This window comes from Cataglyphis hispanica, chromosome 2, assembly GCF_021464435.1.
Source record: "Cataglyphis hispanica isolate Lineage 1 chromosome 2, ULB_Chis1_1.0, whole genome shotgun sequence".
NCBI lineage: Eukaryota > Metazoa > Arthropoda > Insecta > Hymenoptera > Formicidae > Cataglyphis > Cataglyphis hispanica.
The window spans coordinates 5,557,207-5,582,392 of NC_065955.1; the positions used below are offsets into that span (position 1 = coordinate 5,557,207).

The window sequence follows — 25,186 nt, forward strand, 5'->3', positions numbered from 1 at the left end:
AAGAGAGGAGGTTTTTATTTTGCGGCTAAAAAAAAAACGCTTTTGCCATTTTTATTGTAGAAGTTCCTAAGCGAGTCTTTGAATCATCTGGAGAAGATGTATCCCGGGAACGGCAGCGGCGTGACAAGCAGTCAACAGTCGAATCTCGACACGAACAAGAGCAAGGATGGCACGCTGATGAACGACATGAAGAAGTGACGCACGGAAGACCCGCCTACCTCGAACGTGGTCACATCTATCAGGCACTCTTGGCCGTACAATTGAGCTTCCGTGCGTTCACCATTCTTGCGGAAAGCTCGCAGTGGACCACCGCGTACTATAGGCGCTCGCGTTCGCGACATACCGCGTGGCCATCGTACGCCGAGGTTGGCTGGTCGGTAAGCTTCTGTAGGCAATTCGATACGCAGGCTACAAGTGCGAAATGTGCAATCAGGGATACCAGTAATAAGAGAAACGAGAAGACAAGAAAATTCTCATTCGTAACAGAGAAAAGATATTAAAAAAAAAAAAAATAAAAAAAAAACAAATTAGAGAAACCCTACTTCTCGTGTCGCTGGTCGCCTTTGATATAAATCCTATTCATTTTATACCTTATTTCGAAAATGTTTAATAACATCATAAAGCTCTATCTTAACAAAATCTTTTAACAGTTTCCTTCATCGGCTTATAATTGCGATTAAAATATCATTATTGATTCGATCTTATAGAAAGGCAGAAAAGAAATTTTTATAAGCAAATGAGAATACATATCTGTGCTAAACATGTGCCACATGTTAAAACAAGAAGCGTTAGATCCACACATACGTTGTCCAATGGATATTCTCTACTGAATATATTCTCAGAAAATTAACACATATATCTTAAAATGCATTTAACATATTTTATATTTAGTATTTGACGATTCTCAATCTTCTGATAAGAATATCAGAATTATATAATTTAGTCATATAATAATAAGTTATTCAGAGACGGTAAATATTACGAAAAAATAAATGTTTGAGAATATCAATTGGATATTCGTATTATTGGAAAATATATCAAGTTCGTAAGTTTTATATTTTTGTGTCTAGAGAGATCTTCAAAAAGAGATTTCTCCAAAAAATTTATTTAAATAAATTATACTTATGTTGTTATATATATATATATATATATATGATAAAATGTGACGATAGTGAATAATTTAAAAAATATCATCTCTGAATTTTTAAAGAAAACATTCCGGAATATCAGAGGCGTACAGCTACGATTTTTATAATCTATTCATATGACCCGCTCTCTCTTATCCCACCGATAATACATCTTAAATACGATAGATCAAATTAAAGATTTGCGATTTGGTAAATCGCATGTTTTTCGCGCATCCCGAACATTTAACCGACAAAAATGCTCGAATTATCTGTGCTGAGAAAGGAAAGGCTAATCAAAATTATTAAACAAATCATAAAATAACGACAATTACTTTCTTTTTTAGCTGATTACTCTTATTGTATGTATTTATATATAATTTCTCTACTTTTACTAATTGTAAGTACCTACTAGGATAATGCAAATAGGTTTTTTGAATTTGCTTTGCTATTAGCATTGTCCGATTAATCAAAAAGAATTTACTCAGCACAGAAAAACTGTAATATGTATATCAAATAACGAGTGTGATAAAAAAAATACACAGATGTGTGATAAAAAATACACGCTCTATGACAGATATAATATTCCCTCGCATTGTAAATTCTATTAAAGAGCTTCACAGAAAATTAATAGAAAATTAATTTACGACAAGAATAAAGTAATCAGGTAAAGATAATTTTGTGAAGTATATATGATAATCAAAAAATGCAAGAAATTGAGTGCAATTGTGTTAATAATAATTTGCGAAATTATTATTAACTAGAACTATTTCTTCCTATCCTTGCAATCCAATTATCTGCAATCTGTAATTGTTAATAAGCAATCTGCAATAAAAACAAAAACAAAAAACAAAAATCGTATTAAAATATAAAGAACATTCATTAATTTGCGGTAAAAACGAGTCGAGATTTACTTTCAATTCTCTTTCAATGTGCATTCCGGATTATTTTGCGATTTACTTCTTTTCTCATTAGAGAAGCTGTGCTTCCATGTATGAGAGTTTCCTGGACCAGCAATACTTTAAATATGTAAACGGAAGTGGTCGCGTGTATGAGTATCAAAGTGCAACTTAATCCTCAGCAATCCTGATGTTTCAATCTTACTGAGATTAATCATAATCGGAACGTCGTGCAATCATCTATAGCAAGAATATTCTGCCTTTCATAAGTGCACTCGCGTGATAGTCAGAAACGACGTTAAGTCCAAGGAACCGTTAAGAATGAAGTCCTTCTGACGGGAGTCTGTAAACAATTTACCGGAAAAAATGAGCGATATGATTAATTTGCATATAACATATAAATTCCATTTTACAATCTTTTAATGCTATTTCTTAAAAAAGAGTTCATCAAAACATTTAATCAATTAAAAATAAAGATTATCTACATTATTAAATTCTTCTCTAAGGGACTTTATTCAAGGGTGTTCCTACGATCATTATCGTGCCAATGCGAAACTTGCCATTAAAAAGATGTGCCAATTATCGATATCGAGTTATTAATGTAAGCAAGAGGCGGTTAACGGAAAAAAAAAGATATAAAAGCGATAGCATACACACACATACACCCAGCGCAACGAAACTAGTATTTCGTTGAACACGCACGTGACACACACGCGTGACGAAACGAAAGTCTCGTCGAGAACGACGCGCACGTGCTCGTCGGTCGCATCTCGGACTCGCCAGTCACGAGAGATTGTATGAAGTACAATACCAGGTGAACCTGAGACATATCTAACTTTGTAATTAAATCTTAGGCGTATATAAATGTAAGATTAAAAGTAAAACGGGAAGAAGACGAAGAAAAAGGAAAGAGAATGCCGGATCGGGCGTCTCATGTCGCGTCGCGTATTATGTACAGAATATTTGAATCTTTCTTGTGATATAATCGTACATTATTAAGATGTAAACCGATTTAAAAAAAATACACTATACATTCCATGTTTTTTCATAGAAGTGAAAAATATTAGAAGTGGTCGTGGACAGAGCTTGTGAGAGAAACCGGCTCGTTACTGTAGAATCGGATGTGACGGTCACACGACTAAAGCTCACGTCTCATGGTGTTAGAGGCGGCTCTAGGATTAGCCAAAGTTTTAGCCAACATTCGTGAAATTTAATGTAACATTCTTACACATAGGGTCTCGTTCTTATATTCGCACGGGCTCGTGAATACGACTTGATCCATATGAAGATGTCTCATATACGCGAATCTCTCGAGTATCTATATATGACCCTGTAGCTCGCTGCATAACATAAGAGTCGCCTCTGCACTACAAGCGTAAAACAGTTTTGTAAATGTTAAAACGCATTCCGACCAAAATCTTTAAGTCTGGCGTCTCCGATATTCTATACTTGTTGTATTACATAATTTTATGTTTATACGCACATATTTCGCAAATATAACTTGATAATATAGTATATAAATTCAGAAAATATCACCATAGCGTAATCAGTAGTGTGATCTTTATTATGCGCGTTCTTTTATCTTAGCAATTCGACTGCATGACACTGTATGAACTGTGTCGCCGAGAAGATCGGAAAAATTTATTAGCAAGCATAGATAAGGATCACTCTAATGGTTGGCTGATATACCGAGTCATCTCAATAAATGTTAGAAAAAATTTAACTAATTTGATATTGTGAAATTGTTATAAATAAAATGACGCATATACGTAATAAATAACATAATGATTGTTTAATTATTATACAGAGTGCAGCTAAAATTAGCATGTATGCGTTTCAACAGATACAAGATGTGGACGCTTTAGCGCAATATGCTCGATTGCACTTTAAGTGAGCAAAGCATTTTCCAGCTCGTGGTTCATACGTAAAGGATTAGTTAGAAAAAAGAAAACTCGGCACCTTATTTTCACTCACAACTATATACTTAGATGCGACTTATTAGAAGCTAAGGTCTCCCGTAAATTAATACTTATTTATAATCCTTATAGGACGGCTGTAGAAACACGTTTTTCTACCAGAATTTCTGTGCCAACTGCAAAGAATGTTGTAGATGATCTTTTTGTTTCAAGTTGAACCATTACTCTAATCTTGTAAGATACTCAGATATATCTTTATTAAATATATATTTGAATTTCGTAGTATATTATATTCTGATATTGATTATACAGTTCATTTTTGTATATTGGTGTGTGATAAATAAATAAGAATATTGTTTCTAAGCAATCCGTCGTGATAAAATAACCACCTGTCATATAAACGACACATAAGAGAGTCGCTAATGACTTTTATATAGCTTTTATTTAAACTTTATAGCCTATCTTTCTGATATTATAATATATAATTAATATTACATAGTTTTCTGATTAATAAAAGGATTAGCTAATATAATGGAACATATATATGGGATAATGATATTTTTTTTTAAAGTTGTCCTTTCTAATTTTATTTATTTCTCACGTTTGTACGCCGATATTATAGTACGTTATAAAGTAAAAAGTCACATTTTATTTTGGAAATAATAGATTCATAAACATTTCTATCGCATTTCCAAAAAATTATATTATATTTATATTATATTAATAAAAAATATATTAAATTACAATAATTTTAATTATTTTCATTTAAAAATATTAATAAAATAAGAATTAGTGACTTTTTTCTCATTCCATCTCATCCTATATATGACAAATACATTTGCATACATAAAATAATATAATTATATATAAAAGTTATAACATATGTGAAATTATATATATTCACTATTTTAATTTTACTTACGTTTGTTCTCCATGAAAAAATCTCCACCTATTTATTACTTAGCTGATGTTTTTGTGCAAATGCATATACACATTTACAAAAAAACTCGTATAAATACTTTTCCTATATTTTATACAAATACTTATTAAAAACAAATGCATGTTGTTATGCTATTTTCTCAATAATTTAAATACTGTTTATTTTTAATTAAATTTATGTTCTATAATCTTATTATTCTTGGTTATTATTTATTATTCATTTTTATGCAACAAATATTAAGAAAAAATATATCGAAAAAAGAAGGTCGTTAATCAGATAAACTTTGCATTTGCTTTTAACATTTATAACAAATAATTGTATGTGTACTCACGTTATATTTATGTGTATTTACGGCATTTCAAAGTCCGTCACGATTGGAGAGAAAGACTAAAAACTTTTCGATCCACAAAGAACGTGATTCCCACGTAATCTTCATGACTTTTTATCCACCTATATGAAATATATCAATATTAGAATACAATGGAATGGTTTTTATACGATATTTCTTAATTTTTATATTTCAAATTTTCAATAAAATATGATTAGATAATTTTTAGAATTTGACAATTTTTTTATGTCGAACATTTCATAAGTATTGGCTTCGTTCCGCATTTGTGCTATATTTATAAAAAAATTATTCAGAGAAAATTATTCGATGTAATTAATTTTTTATACATTTTATTAATTTAATCTATATTCCGTGAACTATTGTATATTTTGTTAATTTGCTAAATATATTACGTTAATAGGTTAAAAACACAGTAAATATTCGTAAAACTATTTTGATGATTGTTGTTTTGCTTTAATGTACACACATATATATTTATTTTTTAACATGTAATTCTCCGCAGTTTGTTTCATCATTCTTACATTATGAATTATATTTGATCTAGTCGTAATTTATTAATTTATATACTACTATTAGTTTTCATATGCAATATATGATAAAAAATTTTGCAATATTTGATTGGAATTATATGTATATATTAATATAAAGTTTTTTTATCCAAAATAATTATAATCTTAGCATTTTCATTGGTGGGGAAGTTCATTTCGGCGTTTTTAAAACAAACTATGTCTCATGTTATCTCATTTTTATTTCAATTAGGAGTTACATATTACATGTTATTATTTTAATGACAAATTTTAGAATTACAGTCAATATATTTTTGAATATATGTTTATATATTTAGAATTATACTGAGATTATATATATGACATTGTGGTCTGTCGTAACTTTGTTCTACACAAAAAATAATATAGATTATTATATAACTTCTTTATAAATCTAGCATATGCATTTTTTTCTTTATAGTTGCTATAATATTAAGCAAGTAATATAGGATTATAATATAATAGTAGCAAGCTTATACAATTTATCATTATTTTGTAATTTTTAGTTTGCGTTGTATATCATTTAAATCGTTTAATTTGTTCCATTTACAACGCATATTCAATACTATTTTATTATAATATTTTATCAAATAAATATTCAAGCTACAGTTCGTTTAAATAAAAAAAATTATTCCTAATGTATAAGCTATATTAATATATAATTTGATTGAAGATTAGCAGATTATTAAATGTTAAAGTTTTCATTTTTAATATCAAAATTTTAAATTGGATTTGAAGATATTAAGTACAAAGGATAAATAGAAAAGATGATTCCAAAATATAGTTAGAATTGTTAAGATTATGATTTATGTGCTGACACTTAATTTATATAAATAACATTGAATATATGAATTTTATGATTCTTAATCAATTTCATAATTCATAATTTCATTTGTATGTAATATTAAGCGCTTGTTCAATATTTTACTTATTTTATTCCATCAATCCTCTTGATCCTCTATTCCTTGTCAATAGTTAAATTCTTCTGTGGTCCAAAATTTTAGAAAAAGGATTAAAGGAGCGGAATTAATGTTTTGTAGACAATGACAGGTATATCGAATTAATGTTATGGTATAAAATGATTAAAGGGAATTGTCACTGGAATAAATTTTTATATAGTGGACCGCGTTAATAGTATTACGTTTGCATATATTTTAATTATGGTTTACTTTCTATTTATATGTTCTTGTTTATCCAGCGGCCGCGAAAACTGAGATCTGAAAATTATCGAATTTATCATAAAAAAATATTGAAAATAAAATTAATATGCAGTGGTTAAATAAAAGAGAAATACGGATAGAGAGAGAGAGAGAGAGAGAGAGTATACTCAGTTTTCACAAGAAATTGAACAAGAAATAAATTCCTGATCATTATAATGATATTTTTATTGATTATATTATTTATTTTAATATCGTCAAAATGAAACAATAACGTTTGCACATCATTACCGTCTTAGCTTCCGTCTCTCTGATCGGTTAAGGACGATTTCTTTCATTTATCGGTTTCTGCATCATAGGCCGCCGTGCAGCATTAGGAAGATTAGCCGCCAATGGATTCGCAACAACGCTATGAAATAATAATGTCAGAAAAAAAACATTTAGAGGAATACGGATGATTAAGATGATTAAGATCAAAAAATTTAACGGATGATTTTTTGTAGGTGTTTACTTGGAAGGTCGTGTATACGGAGTGGTGCGGTAGCGCGAGGCTGTGCCTGATGTCGTTGTAGTCTTGTACGATTTCCAAGCGCGGCTCGACGATTCCTCTGCGAATTTCATGGATTGATATGTTTTAATTATTTTTATTTAGGCAGAACACGATAATGATGGTTAATCAATGGTCTACATGCTAGCGTCTAAGCATGGCTCATCATTTTAAGAGTTTTTAGTATGAAATTGAAAGTTTAATCATCAATGTATATCATGCATTTTGTTATACAATCTATGACAGAGTTTAATTAAATTATATTATTATAACAAACTTAAATCATGACTTCAATTGGAATTGCATGATTCAAATATTATACATTTAAAAACACAGTTATTTAATATGATCTATTTTTATTATCTATACATGATATAATTTCATATTGTACGTGCGAGTTAAACAAATTTTATTCAAGAAAAGCAAATTTATATTAAGTTACATTAAAATTAATCGTTGGGTAAAAATTAAATTTAATTTTTAAAATATATTATATTATAATAAAATTTCTATTAGATATTATTAATCGTTGTAATAAACATATTATTTTATGTTTTATTTTATTCATTTTGAACACTATTATTATTAAGGGCTAAAATAAATTGTTAATTTCTTCAATATGTAAAAATTAAATAATTTTAGTATTCAATGCATTTCCATAGAAGCTACTACAAATATTTTTGCTTTATGTATATCAACATTATACATTTTACTAATAATCTCTTTGCAATAACTGCAATACTCACAGCTTATAACAATAATTATAATTATTCTCTGTTTAATAAAAATGTTTAATAAAAAAGATTAAAAATATTTAATCTTGAATTTATTTTGAAATATTTGAAAAAGATATGAAAATTTTACTAAACCATCCATTTAAATTATACTATATAAATTTATGTATCATTATAAAAACTTATAGTAAGATTAAAATGTTACGATAATCCCCGTAAAAGTACAATAAAGAATTTTAATTGATAAACACTCATTTAAAAATGTATTATTATCAAAATAAAATCTTAAAAAAAATTTGTAATTGTATAAAAAATCACAAAGTTTTTAACATTATAATCAAACAAATATATAAAAAAAGAATATCTTACCTGGATAATCTGAAGATTCGTAATAATCATGGGAAGAATGTGGTGCAGAATCATCCTCATATTCATAAGTTGTATATCTTGAAGAAGAATATGTTATCTCTATTAGCATGTAGCAAACTAAACAATATAAAGAAAATACATGCAACATAAAAAAGGCGTTTATACAAAAAGTTTTTTTTTTTATAAAGCTACATTATGGTATCAAATTTCTCTATTTATTATATATGTATATAACAATGTCAATGCAAAAAGCTAAAGTTAAGTTAAAAGTTATGATAATACATACCCAGAACTCGGTGTATAATGTCGATCGCCATATCTAGCACTACTAGTTGATGACCCATGATAATCATAATCATGATGCGATCCAGTACGATTTGTTGGTGGAGGGGTTGGATTTTCATAACTATAAAAACAGAAAGATTTAAATTTATTTAACAATATTTGATTTATATCAAGATGGAGGTTATGTTATATATAAACAATTAAACTCACCCAAAATTTTGATCCATAGCAGCTCTCGCACGATCCAAGATTGAGAATACTTTTGATTTTGGTGGTACAGGTCGAGAAAGTGGGCCTCGATTTGCAGGTGGCGGAGGAAGTATAGCTAAATAATGTGCATATATGTAGTGAACATTTATATACCTGATTCTTTCGTATCATTGTATATTTCAAATTGTATATTTTTTGTATATTGTAACAAATATATATGTTAAAGAATATTCTCCATATATATCATTCCATGCAATATAAACTTGTATTAATTGATGACACTACAAAAATTAATATCACAATATTGCTTATCTCCTATATATTTTCACATTTGTATAATTTTCATAATAGATGAGACTAACCTCTAGATGTCCCTCTAGGTAATGTCGGTCTTGAAGCAGGTCTCAATATACCACCAGTGCCAGGACCACTAGAAGGCCCTCTCATCGAAGGTCTTCGATCATCCGAGACCGGATCGTTAGATACGGTCATTTCCATTTCACGCATTTGTTCTTGACGTATGTTATCATTGTTGTCGGGAATCAAATATTTTCGCACCTCAGCGAGCGCAAATGCAATGCGAGCATAAGCTTCAGCTGGTGGTGCAATAGCTGTAATCTCTACATGTAAATCATCGGAAAGATGTGCATATTTCGGATCTAAAGAAGCACGACATTCTTCTTCCTGAGATTAAAAACAAAAAATCAAGACACTATACAAGTCATTTTCTTGAATGAAAAAAAGATATGACTCGTTTCTTACTTACTTTTTGTCTATCTTTCATGGATCCTCTACCTAATACTGCCATTTTGCACATTGTTTCTTCTTGCAGGCGTTTCATGGAATTACCTTTTGGACCCAGCAATTTCCCAACAAAATTAAACTAAAGCAAAATAAATTACATAATTGAGATTTAAGATAGCAGCTTACATTTGTATATAAATGTTGAAAAAATTGCCATATTACATAAATGTAACATACTTACCTTAGGATGCTCACGAATAGGTACTAAAACTTTTACAGAAATACGAACTGGTTTTTCACGATAAATATCCACATATTTTGGATCCCTTAATGGTTTTCCAATAGCTTGCGTTTTTTGGATCTCTATAAAATACGCAATTCTTTTTGGTGTGGTAAAGTATTTACAGCTTATCGCATTAAAACTTTAGAAAAAACATGTTTTCTCGTTATTCATCAAATTTTCATTTTTAATCTTATAATTAAATCAACAAAAGTTTAAAATATATCTAGGAGTAAAGTATATATAGTAGTATACAGTAATATATAGTAGTATATATAGTATATATATAGTAGTACATATTAAGAGCAGTACACTGCTCTTCCAAAAATCTATTCCTTTATCAAAAGACTTGTTAAAAATTAGGTGCTTATTCCTCTTTTATGTCTATATTAATGATACATAAAATCCTATATTAAGAGTTAAACTAGAAGATGTCAATAACTATATATATTTAATAGCAAAAAACTTGTGAACGAAAACTTTGTTCTACCAAAATATCCAAGCATTGATTATATATATAAATTCAATCAAACATCATTGTGAATAAGAGTTTCGCCCCATTGATACCCGGTGCAACGATAAATCATCGTAACGATGGGACTTTTCATCGGACGGGTTAATTTCACAAACATGAATTTCATGAAGCATGATGAAAGAAATGGAGTGTGTTTACTTACCTTGATCGAGTAGTCGGATGGCATTGGGTGATTTTTGATTGTCGAGCTCGATCTTCTCCTGGAGAAGCTCGCGTACGTACTCGCCCGCCTTGTCAATTTGATGATCCTTCTCGTCGGATTCTTTGTCCAGCATTCTAGATTTAATGTCTACATCGTCGTCTCTCTGATACTTGTACTCGCCGTTGCTCGATCTATCCATATCTATGTTCGCCATAATTCAGATCGTCGATCGATTAACTTTGACAGCTTCCTGAACCGCCTTCACCGATGATAGACGAAAAAAATCGTACGTTTATGGAAAACGACGCTTCCCGAAAACGAATCGGTATCCGTAATGGCTGCCTCTTCGCCGCATGAATGGCCCGTTTTCATCGGACGCTACCGAACCTCGTTCAGTACTGTCATCTATATTCATTTAGAAAGTTACATAAATTCAATAAATCTACTTTATCGGCACTGCCGGTACAATCATTATTTCGTGCATATATATCTGCAGCCATAATTGCATTAATGTAATATGTAATATTTTCTAATTTGCTTTTACATTTTATATAATAGTTCCTTTTGTTCTAAAAAACATTTTTATTTTGATATAAGATTGAAATTATAAATACACAATTTCAATAAAAAAATTAATAAATAAAAATGAAAATAAAATATATATATATATATATATATATATATATATATATATAAATTATATTATTAATATAAAAAAACATAGATTATATATTTTTTCATACAGTCGTTACAATCCATTATTAGATCAGCGATGGAAAATATAATGAAAATAAATATTTTTCGAGACATTTTATTTTGTAACTCGCGCATTTCAAATACTGAAATATATATTAATAGCTTTGATTGTTATATAGCTATTGCATGATATGTAATTAAATGTCACTTGCGATTATCAAATTATACACTAAACTTCAAGCTCAATCAACTTCGAAGATGTCACATGGATAAACATTAATGACGTCAGCATTATCATTTTTCCTTCTTATCTTCTCCATTTCTCCTCCTATTCCGAGATTAGTTTCCCTTTCTGGTTCTATCGCTATGTCGAAATGTACTGTACGCATATCGAAGGAAGCAGTTCCCCATTCGGTCAAAGAGCGCGTGCACGCGTGCGACTCGACTTCGTGGCTGTTCATAAAATTTCCACGTGATGGCGAGATATCGCATTATATGCAAATAGAGATAAGACCCGCGACCCCGTGTACGCGAGCAAAATAGAGCTTCGAACGAGAAATGATGCCCAGTAAGTTGAGCGCGCGGCTGGGGAATGCCGCGAAAAAATTGCTTTTGGGCCGAAATTCTGTCGAGCGCAGGCATGTCAGATCAGCGCACTTTACGTATTTCCCGAGTGAGAGGTCGAATATCACCGGTAAGTATAATTATTTTTTGTACATATTGTATTAATGATCGTGGGTCATCATTCAAAGTCTTGCGAAAACAATGACGCGCAAAATCGGCATACTAACGGCAGCAACTAACATATATGAACGATTAATGAAATTAAGGAAAGATTCGATAAAAAATGCTTTGCAAATTTATAATTTATTGAGCATTTATTGATCTTTTAATTAATTAAAAAATTTATATATATATAATTATATAAATTCGCATGTGTGTGTGTGTGTGTGTGTGTGTGTGTGTGTGTGCGCGTGTGCGTGCGTGTGTGTGTGTGTGTATGAGATGTCTTTAACATGTAGAGATATAAACTGATATAATTAAGGAGAATATTTAATTATTGAGAAAAAATTGCTTATTTATGTTAGGTGTAAATATAAATAGCGTTTTTTAATTGTCACAAATTAAAATGGAGATTATTTTCATCTAGCATCAAAGTCTAGACTGATAGGAATTATAGAATATTTACCTATTTTTTATTCCACAGGTCTAAAATAGCATATTTTGACTTCTTTCAAAATTTTCGAGCATCCAAATATTTAAATATTTGAATATTTAAAAATCTAAATCTTTGGTAATCTTTAGACTTTGATAATCGTCTCTTTTTCAGGCGTAAAGAATGCAAAAATGCGTACGGTATGTGTGTCAAGAATGAATCAAGAATTAACGAATGTAATATGACGATATATTATCGAGTTTTTTTTTTTTTGACTATTTCTGTGTGGAAGCATATCTTATATGATGTAATAGAATTTAATGTAAAAAAATATAAAATTTGGATGTTTGTTAAAGAGAAGAATATCATTTATTATTATTAAGTCGAAATAGAATGTTCTAGAATTTGCCCATTTTAATACGGAATCATTTAATATTTAAAAATGCATTATTCACACGTGATTATGTAAAAGAGATATATGCTTTCAGGTGAGACTCAAAAGCTGAATATGTATCAAGCTATAAATCAAGGACTTACTCTTGCATTGAAAAACGATCCACGTTCAGGTAAATATCTTGTTCAAAGCCTCTAAATAAAATATATAAATTATATATTTATATAAATATAAACTTTTTTCCTAAAAAGAGATATATATGTACATGTTCAATATACTTATAATATACAATTTTTATTTTCGACATCTTCAACATTCATTAGTTTTTCATAGTATCTTATTCCAAAACTATTTAGGAAAAAGAAAAAATAATAATAAATTATATAATTAATTTTAATTATATTATAACAAATAATAATAAAAATCTCTAGAAAAGAAGTATTTTTACATACATATTTTCCAAATACTTTATTAATTTTTTTTTCAGTGATATTTGGCCAAGACATAGCATTCGGAGGTGTGTTTCGTTGCACGATGGATTTGAAGAAACATTTCGGCGCTGATCGTGTCTTTAATACGCCCCTTTGCGAACAAGGAATTGTGGGTTTTGGAATTGGCTTAGCTAATGCCGGAATAACAGCAATTGCCGAAATACAGTTTGCGGATTACATATTCCCTGCCTTCGATCAGGTATTTCATCATTCATGTAATATGTATAAATATAATAAATAGATTGATAATTATAATTTTAGCAAAATATCTTTGTAATATACGGAGCATGAATGCAAAGGTTTAAAAAAATTCAATATTCAAGGAATGAACATTTTTTTTATAAAGTAGAAATATTGTTATTACTTGGATCGTCAAAACCGGAATTTAATTTTTAGGCAGGTAAAGAGACAAAATTATGACCAGTAGAGAATATTTATCTTTATTATCTAAACCATTGAACCACAGAAAACCAGAGAAAAATTACAAACATTCAAATTTCCATCTGATTGATTTCTTGAAAAAACATTTGAGCGGGCGCTTTCAGTCAGAAGATGAGCTTAAAACGTATGTGTTTCAATCGTCAGGACAAACCTTCTATACCGGATTATTAATGCACTGATGGCAAAAATGTTGTGATGTAAATGGAGATCACGTTGAAAAATAAATGTTCTTTATTGGTCATAATTTTATCTCTTTATCTGTCTAAAAATTAAATTCCAGAACGATTTAAACGATTTAAATATCTCGAAAATTTTACTACAAAGCAATTCATAAAATAATGCAGAATATATATCTGAATCGTCACGCAAAGACTGTCACAGTCATACGTAGAATGTAAAGATTAATAATCTCTAATAAAATTATTAACGAAATTATATATTGATTATTAATATGTCTGCAGTTGGTAAACGAAGCGGCTAAAGTGAGATATCGAAGCGGTAGTATGTTTGACTGTGGTAAACTTACGGTTCGTGCACCTTGCGGAGCAGTTGGTCATGGTGGCCTTTATCATTCTCAAAGTCCGGAAGCTTATTTCGCACATACTCCCGGCTTGAAGGTCAGTAATAAATGTGTGCTACATTTTTTATTTATCGAGTATAATATACAGAACCGCTCTCTCAAGTCTCCTTCTCTCTCTTTCTTTTATCTTTTTGACCGTGCACAGGATCTTGATTCTTAAAAAACATCGATAAAAAAACAAAGTTTTTATTGAGATAAGCAATTTCGTAATAAAGTCATAAAAGATTGCGCATCAATTTACGAAATATTTGAGCTGATCACGTATGTATCATATTATCGCAGTGTTAAATAACAAGATTACTATGAGTTTGACATAATTATTATTTTCCAAATTTAATTTAAATACGCGTGAATTGTATAAAAAAATTTGGATATAAGTAAAAAAAAAAAAATATATATAAATAGTCATTAATATTTAATATATCTCGGTCGCGCGAGTCAAGTAAACAAGTTTCGCTATCAAATTTTCATCATCGGGAACATTCTTCGTACCTTCGCTATATTACGCACCAGCTATAGCTATGAGTTCTCAACTTTCTTCGACAAATTCCATGAATATTGTACGACGTATACACTGTACGTATGCATGAAGAAAGTTTTGCTCGCACACTAATGCGCAATCGCCGCTATTATACATTGCGATTACGAGAAAAGCATATCGCACCGGCATTTCCTGGATCCAATAAATTTCACGTTTGTTTTGTGAAACCGCCGAGAAAAATCGCCTATTTATCGACGAAGAGATAATGAACTGGAGAAAATCGCGAAAGACAGCTTCTTAAAAACATCTGATTTTTTTTAGATTGTCGTGCCACGTGGAGCAATGCATGCGAAAGGACTATTATTGAGCTGCATAGATGAACCTGATCCTTGTATTATATTTGAACCTAAAATTCTATATCGGATAGCGGTGGATGAAGTGCCCGTAGCACATTACAAAATTGAAATCGGCAAGGCTGAAATTGTAAGAAAAGGTAAAAAACAATTCTATTGATATAATATATATTTATATTTATAATAGATATTTTTATTTAATTGCTAACGTACTTGGCATTATTTCTTAAGCGCAGCGCTTATTAAATTCAACGCTACACTTGTACATCTGAGTAATTATCTGATCTTACAATTAGGATTTTTATTTAATTTTAGTCTAATTTTAATACTGATACGAAAGCGATATTTTTGCACTTGAGCTATTGTTTAATGCAATAAATTTGCAATTTTTATTATTGGAATTCCAAGCCGCACGAGTGCGAATAAAGCAACTTTTATACATGATTTTAAATAATGTTTCTTATGCATTAAAAAATGATTGTGTCTCGAACAAGAGACAAAAGCGCAAAAATGATAATTACGCAATATGAATAAATACTTGCGGTTGTAAAATGATTTTTTTCGACAAACTGTTTAAGTATAAAACATACAAATTCTCTCTCTGTCTCTGTTTTTTTACATTCACGGCAGAAAATATGTCCAATAAAAATAACGCATAAGAGACGTTAGTTAAAGACGTATATAGAAAGTAACTCTCGCACTCTCCATACATGCGGAGTGTCTCTGTGAATATAATTTACCGAGTATAATCGTCCTTCCATTATCCAATCGCCGAAGCGAAACGGCGCTCTCGCTGATGACCGATCCTGAAACAGGATATAACAGAAGGAACGCATATATACGCACTTGTCGGTGTTATGCGAGTCTATATACAGGTGTTTGCCTACATAAGTGTGCTTCGTTGTTGCGTAGGTGACGCCGTAACACTCATAGGCTGGGGCACTCAAGTGCACGTGCTGTTGGAAGTGGCTGATCTAGTCCAGGAGAAGCTCAACGTATCCTGCGAGGTGATAGACCTCATTTCCATTCTACCTTGGGACACGGAACTCGTATGCAAGGTGGATATAATTCAATTTCTCTCTCTCTCTCTCTCATCTTACACACATCTCAACACAATCGTTTCCTTGAGAATAAGAAATCGGTTCAAGAAAACGATTGCTTCAAGTATCGCGTATCCTTCTTTGCCTTTTCTATTCTCGTTGCTTTGATAACGTGCACAGGACGCGGAATTGCGGTTTATCTCTTATTTCAAGACTTTCAAGGGCCGAATAATTGGGCGCGATCGCTTTCCTTCGCCATTCTCTCGAGTCAATTTCGAGGTTTCGCTTATCAATGACGAACCATGCATGCCATGACGTCGAAACGTACGAATTTCGATGTAGAAAATCGCCGAATACCTGCGTAAAATACACAGACACAATTGAGGTATCTTTCGTACCATTTGTATGCGTATCGCGTTGGCGAAATGTCAACTCGGACTCGGACAGCGACAGAATAATCGAAAGATTACGATAATCGTCGCGCGAGGATTCGATATTATTCCATCGATCTACGCGACATTCCGTCGACGAAGTGGTTATCGTTACCTCGTCTAACAGTGAAATGAGAAGTGATCATGAGCGAAATCCTCCGGTCTGAACTCTTACGTGTCCCTTCGAGTTACGGATCTCCATAAACGCTAATATCGCGTTGATTTATGCTAATCGATCTCTCTGGTCGCCTAATGATATGCCAATCGTATAGTATGCACTTCTCTTGCAGCTTACAAACCGCCGTGATATTATATACGACGCGAGAGTGTTGCGCGCATAACAAGACGTGGTACGAGCGTAATTGGAAACCCGTTTTGCCGCAATTTCGATACAGTCGCGGAGATTCGCTGTATTATGTGCCCGCCGATGCCTGTCTGTGAAACTTTGCGCGGTTTCATAACGAGAGACTTTGCTCGCAAAACGAAATTCTAATATATACGTCGCTTTGACGAGAAATGGCTTTTGCGCGAAAAATCGTGGTCGGAAAAATCATTGATTGCGTTATTAAAATGGATCAGAATGATTGATGAATACAGAAAAACGTAAATATAATTGAGGGGATCATGATAGATTATTCAAATTATAACTTCATTTATGCATTGTTCCTTAATTAGAATTTTATCTTAAAAAAAGTATATGCAGCTTATTACAAGATTTGACAATTCTTACAAATTTAGCAAGCTTTATATATTATTGCCTAACATTACATTAAAAATCTTTCTCTCTTTTTTAGTTTATTTTAGTTTAGAATGATCAATATATATTTAAAAAAAATATTTATAAAAAGAATTAATATAATAACATTTTTCTTAGATATTGTTTTGAAAGCAATATTATAAAAAAAAAAGAATAAATAGAAGATGCATAGAAATTCGTTTAGATTCCTGCGTTGTGATAGTAAGTTATCTATTAATAGAGAGATTAAAATTGTCACATGGAAATGTAGAGTCTCATAAATATTAATCCGATAAACGTAGAAAGGTAGATTTTCTATGGGATATTTTCGTGATGAAAAATTGCAACTTCTGAAAGTGCAGCGAATGTCAACGCAAATCGAAAATGTCATATGAACCTGTATTCGACATTCAGTCACGTTTAACTATCTAGTTATCTTTGTTAATGATTTACAACGGAACACATACACACAAATATAAATACTTATCTCGATCGCCAACCATTCTATCGCCAGCGTGTATTTCCATCGTCGATCATGTTGTAGGCCTGTATTTGATAGCCGTTACAAAATGATGGCTTGTGCCGTCGTCGCGGCGTTAATATGCCCGTTTAGCATCGCGGTCGTATCTATAAGTTATTATTATACCGCAACAATATGGGACAAGACGTAAATCACGCGCGAATTAAAGCCAGCGGCTGACCGATAATAAATTGCTATGCGTGATAAGTGCGTAAATGTTGCAGTCGGCGAGGAAAACCGGGCGCGTAATTATCGCCCACGAAGCGCCGATGACAAACGGATTTGGGGCAGAAATAACTGCAACTGTACAGGTAAGGCATCTACTTTTTCATAAGGCAAATTCGCGATAACAATAAAATATTATTGCGTAAGCAATGCGACATAAAATAATTTAAGGACACCTAATAACATAATAATCGGATTTGTATGTAAAAATATGTCGCATGTTTCTAATATACAAATTAGTTAAGTCGGAAGTCTTTGATAGTTTAAAATACGCCGAGATATAATGTCATGCGAAATGGTAATATTATCCTTAGAAGGCTATAAACCGGTTTTTAAAGTGACCGAGGTTATTTGATTATTTTTCTCGGATTTATATCTTCTTTTTTAATTATATTTATAATTATTTTAAAAATAATTATTTTCATTGATATTAATAAGAATAATTGATTACTATTTGCTCTTTTGATGTTTACATTAGAAGTTAAAAAGTCGGTTTTACATCAATAAAAATATTAATTTAATTACACATATAGATTATTTAAATCTCTCTAATGATTGTTAAATCAGGCGGAGTGCTTTTTGTATTTGGAGGCGCCAGTTCAAAGAGTTACAGGATGGGACTGCCCCTTCCCACATGTCTTTGAGCAATTTTATTTACCGGACAAGTGGCGTTGCTTTGCAGCTGTCCGAGATATCCTGAAGTACTAAAGAATTATGGTTGTTATAGTACACCACTGTATGTAGAAAAGAATTGCAATCTATGTTCGCAAAGTGTTCAACTGGATACCTATTTTTATATTATTAATTTTTTATAATTCTATTCTTCTATAATGCTATTCTCCACTTGTCATTATCTCATGAATTTTTTTCAAATCTATCATGCATTATTTTTATATAAAATATATTTTATAATTTCGATATATATTATACATACATATATATATATATATATATATATATATATATATATATATTTATATATTTTAATAAATAAAATTAATAAATAATAAAATTTACTTTTATCTGTCCCCAAAAAATGAAAAAAAAAAAATATTACTCGTGTGAAATTTGCATATATTTTATATTTGCGAATATTTTACTGCTTATAAATGAATAGATTACCATTTATACAAGGTGTTCGGATATTCAATAGACAAACTTTCAAACATTGTCGGGGACATCCTAAGGATCAATTTTTGCAATTGGATTTGGGATCATATACACACACAAAACATAATTCAAGTATCTGTTCGTATTTATAAACTATCAATCAAGCATAAATTATTATTGCTGGAAAATTAGCATATTATTGTTTATTTGAAATAATTAAATTTAACATAACATATTCTTGACCTTTTTTTTGCTAACAGATAAACAAAAAATGTAAATCGTGGCTTGTGTCTAGCATATATTGAGCATGCAAAACTATGTCCCTGACCCAGTTTACCGCAACCCACATAAATCTATCCCTCTTGTCTAAATTAATAACATGAAAGATGATACAAATCGTCGCCGGCGGCAATGACGTGCCGGTCGACGAAGACGTCAGATAGATATTCGCAATCAGGATGGTCTAGGAATCTATATATCTTTTTTTTTTATTGATAATCTGGGTCAAGTCCTTCTGATAGTCTCTATTAATAATAAAACTGCGCACCGATTGTGCGTACCACGGCAATGTAATATCTCAATCAAGGTTTCAGTCTCAGACGCTGTCCTTTCCAGTCTAAACCTTTAAGATCACCATGTTCCGTCTGTCAACAGGATGTAAGTTTTCAATCGAGCTCGAAGGCATGAAAACGATATTCGAAAGGAAATTGAGTTTCAAATATAAGAATAAAGATATTAAATTGATAAAAATCCGGAGATATGATTTGTTTTTTCTTATTAAGGAAATTAAAATATTTGAACAGCATTTTTATTTATGATCAATGTATATATGTAAAAAGATGTAACTGCCGTTACTTTATTAAATATAAATTCACACTACATTCTCTCGAGTACGTTACCAAAAAATTTCAAAATGACGTAAAAGACAAAATTAAAGAAAAGGAAGTGTGCTGAACTGTTCACTCGTGGCATATTTTGTAATTTGAAAGGGAAACCACATTCTTTCACTGTATATTATGATACGTGAAAGTTGGCAGCGCTATATACACGGAGCGCAATGAGAGAAAGAGAGAGATAAGAAAATAGTTAAGAAAGAGAGAGAGAGAGAGAGAGAGAGAGAGAGCGAGAGATCCGTCAACAGTGAAAAAGAGATGGAGAACCAGTCGCCACGAAGCATAGACTATATCGAAGGTCGACGAGTTACCTTTTTATTAGTCGATTTTTGCGAGAATAGAGCAACGGCTTTTACATGCTAACATATGGTGCCGATGCGCTCGTAGATATCGAAAGTCGCGAGATTTTCACTATCTCCGATTCGATAATGATTATGAGAGAGAGCCGATTACTCTCCTTCAGAAATATAAATTATTAAAGTACTTTTATTTTCAGTACCAATTCTACATTGAAATAACAATAATCTTTGTTCAGAGAAATATTAAATAAATAACAATTTAACTTTTTTAAATGTTGATTGTTTTTTGGATAATCTTACGTCAAAGATTGAAAAGTTAAATTTTACAATGTTCGTTATACTTTTTTTTTGGACAGATCATTTTGATAGTTTATGTGTTAATAAATTTTTTGTGTTATTTAATAATCAGAATATTTCGTTTAAAAAAAAAATTAATATTATACAACGATTTATCGCTGACTTATCTGTTCATTGCAATGTATCAACAATATAACGCATGCGAAATCAAAATATTTTTACGAGATTACTTGTTAAGTATTCAAAAAAATCACATATTTTATTATATAATTCCTATTTATAGTATATCTGACCAATTTGTTTTCATTCCCCGATCTTTTTTTAGAATCGATTGATCGAATATCGCACTCTTCTTCTACGTGTCAATGTCATACACAAATGTCAGAAAAAGAATTCTTCGGACCAAATTAAACATCGATTTGTTATCTTGATTTATGGCACGCAACACAGTGCGATATACCTTTACAGCAAGAGTACAAAGTAGCCAATGATGAAAGTTTTCATTGGTCCAATCAGACGCAATATTTACTGGTGCTTTCGAAATTAGCAGCTGCGTTTTTATCTTATCTAAAATAATGTTGTTTGCCAATGCGGAGATTAAATGTGAATAAAATTACGTTAATATTTTAAAAACACTGCACATAAAAAGAAGATATTTAATGCAATCTTGTGGCAAATAATTGCTTTAAGCTTAAAACAGTTGTTTATGACGTTAATTGCCAATGTATACGATGAGATATATGAATAGAATTTTAAACAAACCATGTACATTAATAGCCAACAGTAAATAAATTTATTTATTTTGTATTATAAATTTTGTATTATAAATTAATTTATTGATTATTTATTTGATGCATAAAATCCACAAGAATGTATTTAAAAAAGTGAAAGAGAAGAAGAGAGAGAAACCTTGCATAATTTATTAAAGAAAATCTACTTTAATAACTATTCTGTCTGCTTTGTATTTGAACGCGACGTTTTCATAATAGAACATTCACGAGTAGCCTATATATTCATATTAAGCTTAAAAATTTAAAACCGCGAAACATTGATGCTTTATTCGCGGAATTAGAATAATTTAGTACATTGCATACAGATTCTCGTACAGATCGCATAAATCTGTTTCGCGCACATTTGCCGTTCTCAAAGTACAACGCAGTTTCTATTATAACTCCTCGAGGGTTTCTTCCTTATGAGCGCGCACACGCGATGCAACTAAGCTGCAACCGCAATTAACGCGCCGCTCTACCGATGCGTGCGTACAGGTAGCCTAAGTATTGAGTATATCGCATTTATCATGTCCAAAGTAGCGCAACTGATCTTAAAATAATACAGCAGAAACAATCATTTTTTGATATAAAATTATTCTATTTAATTGAATGATTGCAGCACAGTTAATATAATAAGAGAACAGATTTTATCTTATATATTTAATGCCTAACAGAAATATCTATTAAAATTACATTGAAATGATTGAATTCTTATGCGGTTTATTTAAATATCTCAATCATATATATTAAGCAATATTTGCATAATATTTTGCGATTATGGCGCAAAATTATTTTCACGGAGTACGAATTTATTTTAAAATTTACTTGTTCTAAATTAACAATTACAAGATATATATTTATGTATCTAATAATATATCAAATAATAATTTGACGCCGATAGTGCATGACAATTCCGCACGTGTATCTTACACGCGTTTCTTACAAAAGTCCTAACGATTAGATATGCGCATAAACGCAAATGATAATTTATGCCGACAATTGAATTTTACGATAAATTAATCGCTGATATATATTTACAATAATATACATATACATAATTTTTTTGACCGCGGCCTGTGTATAAAAAATGAAATGTTCATAAATTATACATTTTTATTGCATATTTGATTTGAATTATTGTAATGTTAATGGGAAAAACTGGATAGATTCATTATGACCTTTTCGCAATTTTGATAGATCGTTAACACGGCGTAATTTCTTCCAAGAAATGAATGCTATAGAAATATTTTATCGTATTTTGCAATCATTGAGAATAATCAAATTTAAATATTGAATAGATAATTCACATATATTTTTTACATAATAATATTTTTATCAAATTTTAAACTAAAAATTATAGATTATAATATATCAATATAAAAATATGTAATAATAATATATTTTAAATAATTTTCGTCACATTTATCAAAGGAATTGTGATAACAACTACAAAAAAGAGAGAAAGAATAAAGAGTTTTCTGAGGAGTAGAAAAATTTAAAAAAATATTATTTAAAACATTTTAAATTATTTAATCAAAAACGTATCTTTTTATATACAAGGCAAGACTTGAAAGATATTTATATTTACTTTATCGAGAAAGTTAAACAACGTCAACTTTTTAAATTAAATACTTGCACATTAGGATTTCGAGATACTCATCGTTAGTATGAATATGAGTGTATTGAAAAAGAGGAATTTTTTTTGTGAATTGGACACCATATACATATCTAAAAAACAATGTATAATCAGGATTATTTCGTCGAAATCGAGATAAATATGTTCAGCGTTTATAGTTCGTTGCCTATGAGAATTAAAGGTTGTTGACTCACTCGGATAGCACGTAAGAGACGAGAGCGATGCAGGTGCGGCTCCTGCGTCTTTCTCGCTAACTCTCGTCTCATCTCAATCAGTCGCTTTTACTGCAAATTGCTTCCTTGACAAGATTTATACATACACATATATATATATATATATATATATATATATATATATGTATGTATGTATGTATGTATACGCGATACATATAATATCGAATGCGCAACCGATGCTCATTAGGAAAAACGAAGAAAAAGTCGGCCGACTGATGCACGCGATGTGTGCAGTGAACACGGTCAACCTCATGCATCGTGCGATGCAATAATTATTGTGCCACACATTCTTCCTCAAGAAAGCGGCAAATTAATTCGCTTTACGTCTATCGTCCAATCTTTGCCAACGTCTAGGCTATCATCGAGCTTTCCATTCCTGATACATTATGGTCAACATATTTTTGACGCTGCTTGTGTACAAATACGTAATATCCGCCGATCGATTTATCATTTACAGATATATACGTTAATTATACTTCATCTGTATCGCTGATTGATCAATCATTGATCTTTTCATTAGCAAATCAGAAATCATTAAGTTTTATACTGCGAGAGTTAATTATATCATCAGGGGGAAATGGAGTGGAGCGAATCAATTTGAGTGTGTTTATAAGTTAATTATGAGACGTAATACTTTTATCAATAAGGTAAAGTTAGCGTGTTTAGGCGCGAAATATGTTTTATACTGTTATCGATAGAAAACTTGATCGCGTCGATAAGAAATTCATTTCTTTTACTCTGTTGACTGTTAAATGTAATAAACAGTGCAATGAGACAGATACGTAAATCATTGCATTTGTTTGAACAGTTCGAAAAGAAAATTAATTATCTATAAACGATTTTTTGACGAATTTATTCGTGAATCTAATTAATGTTTAATTTAATTATTTGTACGTGCGCGTATTATTTTTGACATGTACATATACAATATAGCACAATAAAGCGTCATGCTGACGCTTTATGAAAAAAAATGTTTGAATTTTTAGAGCGTAAAAATATTAAATATATAAATATTAATAATATTAATAAAAAAATTAATATTAATATAAAAATATTAATATTAAATATTAATTGAGTGACATAATAAATGCGTGAATTTTTGTGCTGGCAGATACGATCAAAGATTATTGATCAATAAGAAATAATTAAATGTGTTCTGTGATCGTTCAAAAAATTTCTTTTAAATATACATAAATTTTGCAAACAATTGAAAAACGTTTTTCTGTCTAAAAAGGGAGAAATCTCAAACTTAAATATATCGAAGCATTATATAAATAATTTATAATTGTACTATTTATATAAATAATTTATAATTGTATTTTTTTGGATATATTCAAGATTTTTCAGATAAGTTTCAAAAATGTTGTAATTTTAAATATTTAAAAATAAACTAGAATAATACTTTGTATTATATTTTCAGAAATAAATTGTTAACATAAATATTCGTTAAAAATAAGACGCAGAGAAGAACAAAAAGAAAGAGAAAGAGAGAGGTAAATGATTTTTATGTTTAATGCGAAAAGTATAAAGAAACATTATCTTGAAATTTATTGGATATCAAAAATTAAAGTTATACGCATGTCAAATTTTACATGAGCAAATTATTTTCGTATTTATAATTGCAAATG

At 30.3% G+C, this 25,186-nt stretch overlaps 3 protein-coding genes across 7 annotated transcripts in view; 2 read left to right on the forward strand and 1 right to left on the reverse strand.

The window, feature by feature from the left end:
* LOC126858958 (transcription factor AP-2-epsilon) overlaps positions 1-4,306 on the forward strand; it is a 134,720-nt gene extending 130,414 nt beyond the window's left edge. For all 4 annotated transcript variants that reach the window (XM_050609734.1, XM_050609733.1, XM_050609730.1 and 1 more), the window contains one exon: positions 61-4,306. In XM_050609734.1, coding sequence (XP_050465691.1) covers positions 61-198 — 138 coding nt within the window. In that variant the 3' untranslated portion in view covers positions 199-4,306. The remainder of the gene's footprint in view (positions 1-60) is intronic.
* Positions 4,307-4,845: 539 nt separating this feature from the next.
* Positions 4,846-11,137, reverse strand: LOC126858967 (KH domain-containing, RNA-binding, signal transduction-associated protein 3-like). 2 transcript variants are annotated; one of them, XM_050609755.1, is made up of 10 exons: positions 10,777-11,137; positions 10,061-10,182; positions 9,842-9,958; positions 9,438-9,759; positions 9,076-9,190; positions 8,867-8,986; positions 8,581-8,657; positions 7,442-7,538; positions 7,222-7,339; positions 4,846-5,329 (listed from the first exon to the last, which is right to left on the reverse strand). In XM_050609755.1, the coding sequence occupies exons 1-9, from the start codon at positions 10,988-10,990 to the stop codon at positions 7,249-7,251; spliced, it is 1,275 nt and encodes a 424-aa protein (XP_050465712.1). In that variant the 5' UTR covers positions 10,991-11,137; the 3' UTR covers positions 4,846-5,329; positions 7,222-7,248. The 2 variants fall into 2 exon arrangements, with proteins under 2 accessions (XP_050465712.1, XP_050465711.1); XM_050609754.1 differs by lacking the exon at positions 4,846-5,329 and having other exon boundaries at positions 5,955-7,339.
* Positions 11,138-11,859: 722 nt separating this feature from the next.
* On the forward strand, positions 11,860-19,307 carry LOC126858973 (2-oxoisovalerate dehydrogenase subunit beta, mitochondrial). Its single transcript, XM_050609770.1, has 8 exons — positions 11,860-12,166; positions 13,117-13,194; positions 13,510-13,712; positions 14,416-14,571; positions 15,337-15,508; positions 16,281-16,426; positions 18,320-18,406; positions 18,888-19,307. Exons 1-8 carry the CDS (start codon positions 12,031-12,033, stop codon positions 19,026-19,028), a joined length of 1,119 nt encoding a protein of 372 aa, XP_050465727.1. The 5' UTR covers positions 11,860-12,030; the 3' UTR covers positions 19,029-19,307.
* Positions 19,308-25,186: the final 5,879 nt, after the last annotated feature.

Coding starts and splice junctions, on each gene's coding strand:
- LOC126858967 (XM_050609755.1), bottom strand. CDS start 10,990: ATGGCGAACATAGATATGGATAGATCGAGCAACGGCGAGTACAAGTAT. Junction 10,183..10,776: donor CATCCGACTACTCGATCAAG/GTAAGTAAACAC, acceptor CGTATTTTATAG/AGATCCAAAAAACGCAAGCT. Junction 9,760..9,841: donor CCATGAAAGATAGACAAAAA/GTAAGTAAGAAA, acceptor TTTTAATCTCAG/GAAGAAGAATGTCGTGCTTC.
- LOC126858973 (XM_050609770.1), top strand. CDS start 12,031: ATGATGCCCAGTAAGTTGAGCGCGCGGCTGGGGAATGCCGCGAAAAAA. Junction 12,167..13,116: donor TGAGAGGTCGAATATCACCG/GTAAGTATAATT, acceptor ATATGCTTTCAG/GTGAGACTCAAAAGCTGAAT. Junction 14,572..15,336: donor CACATACTCCCGGCTTGAAG/GTCAGTAATAAA, acceptor GATTTTTTTTAG/ATTGTCGTGCCACGTGGAGC.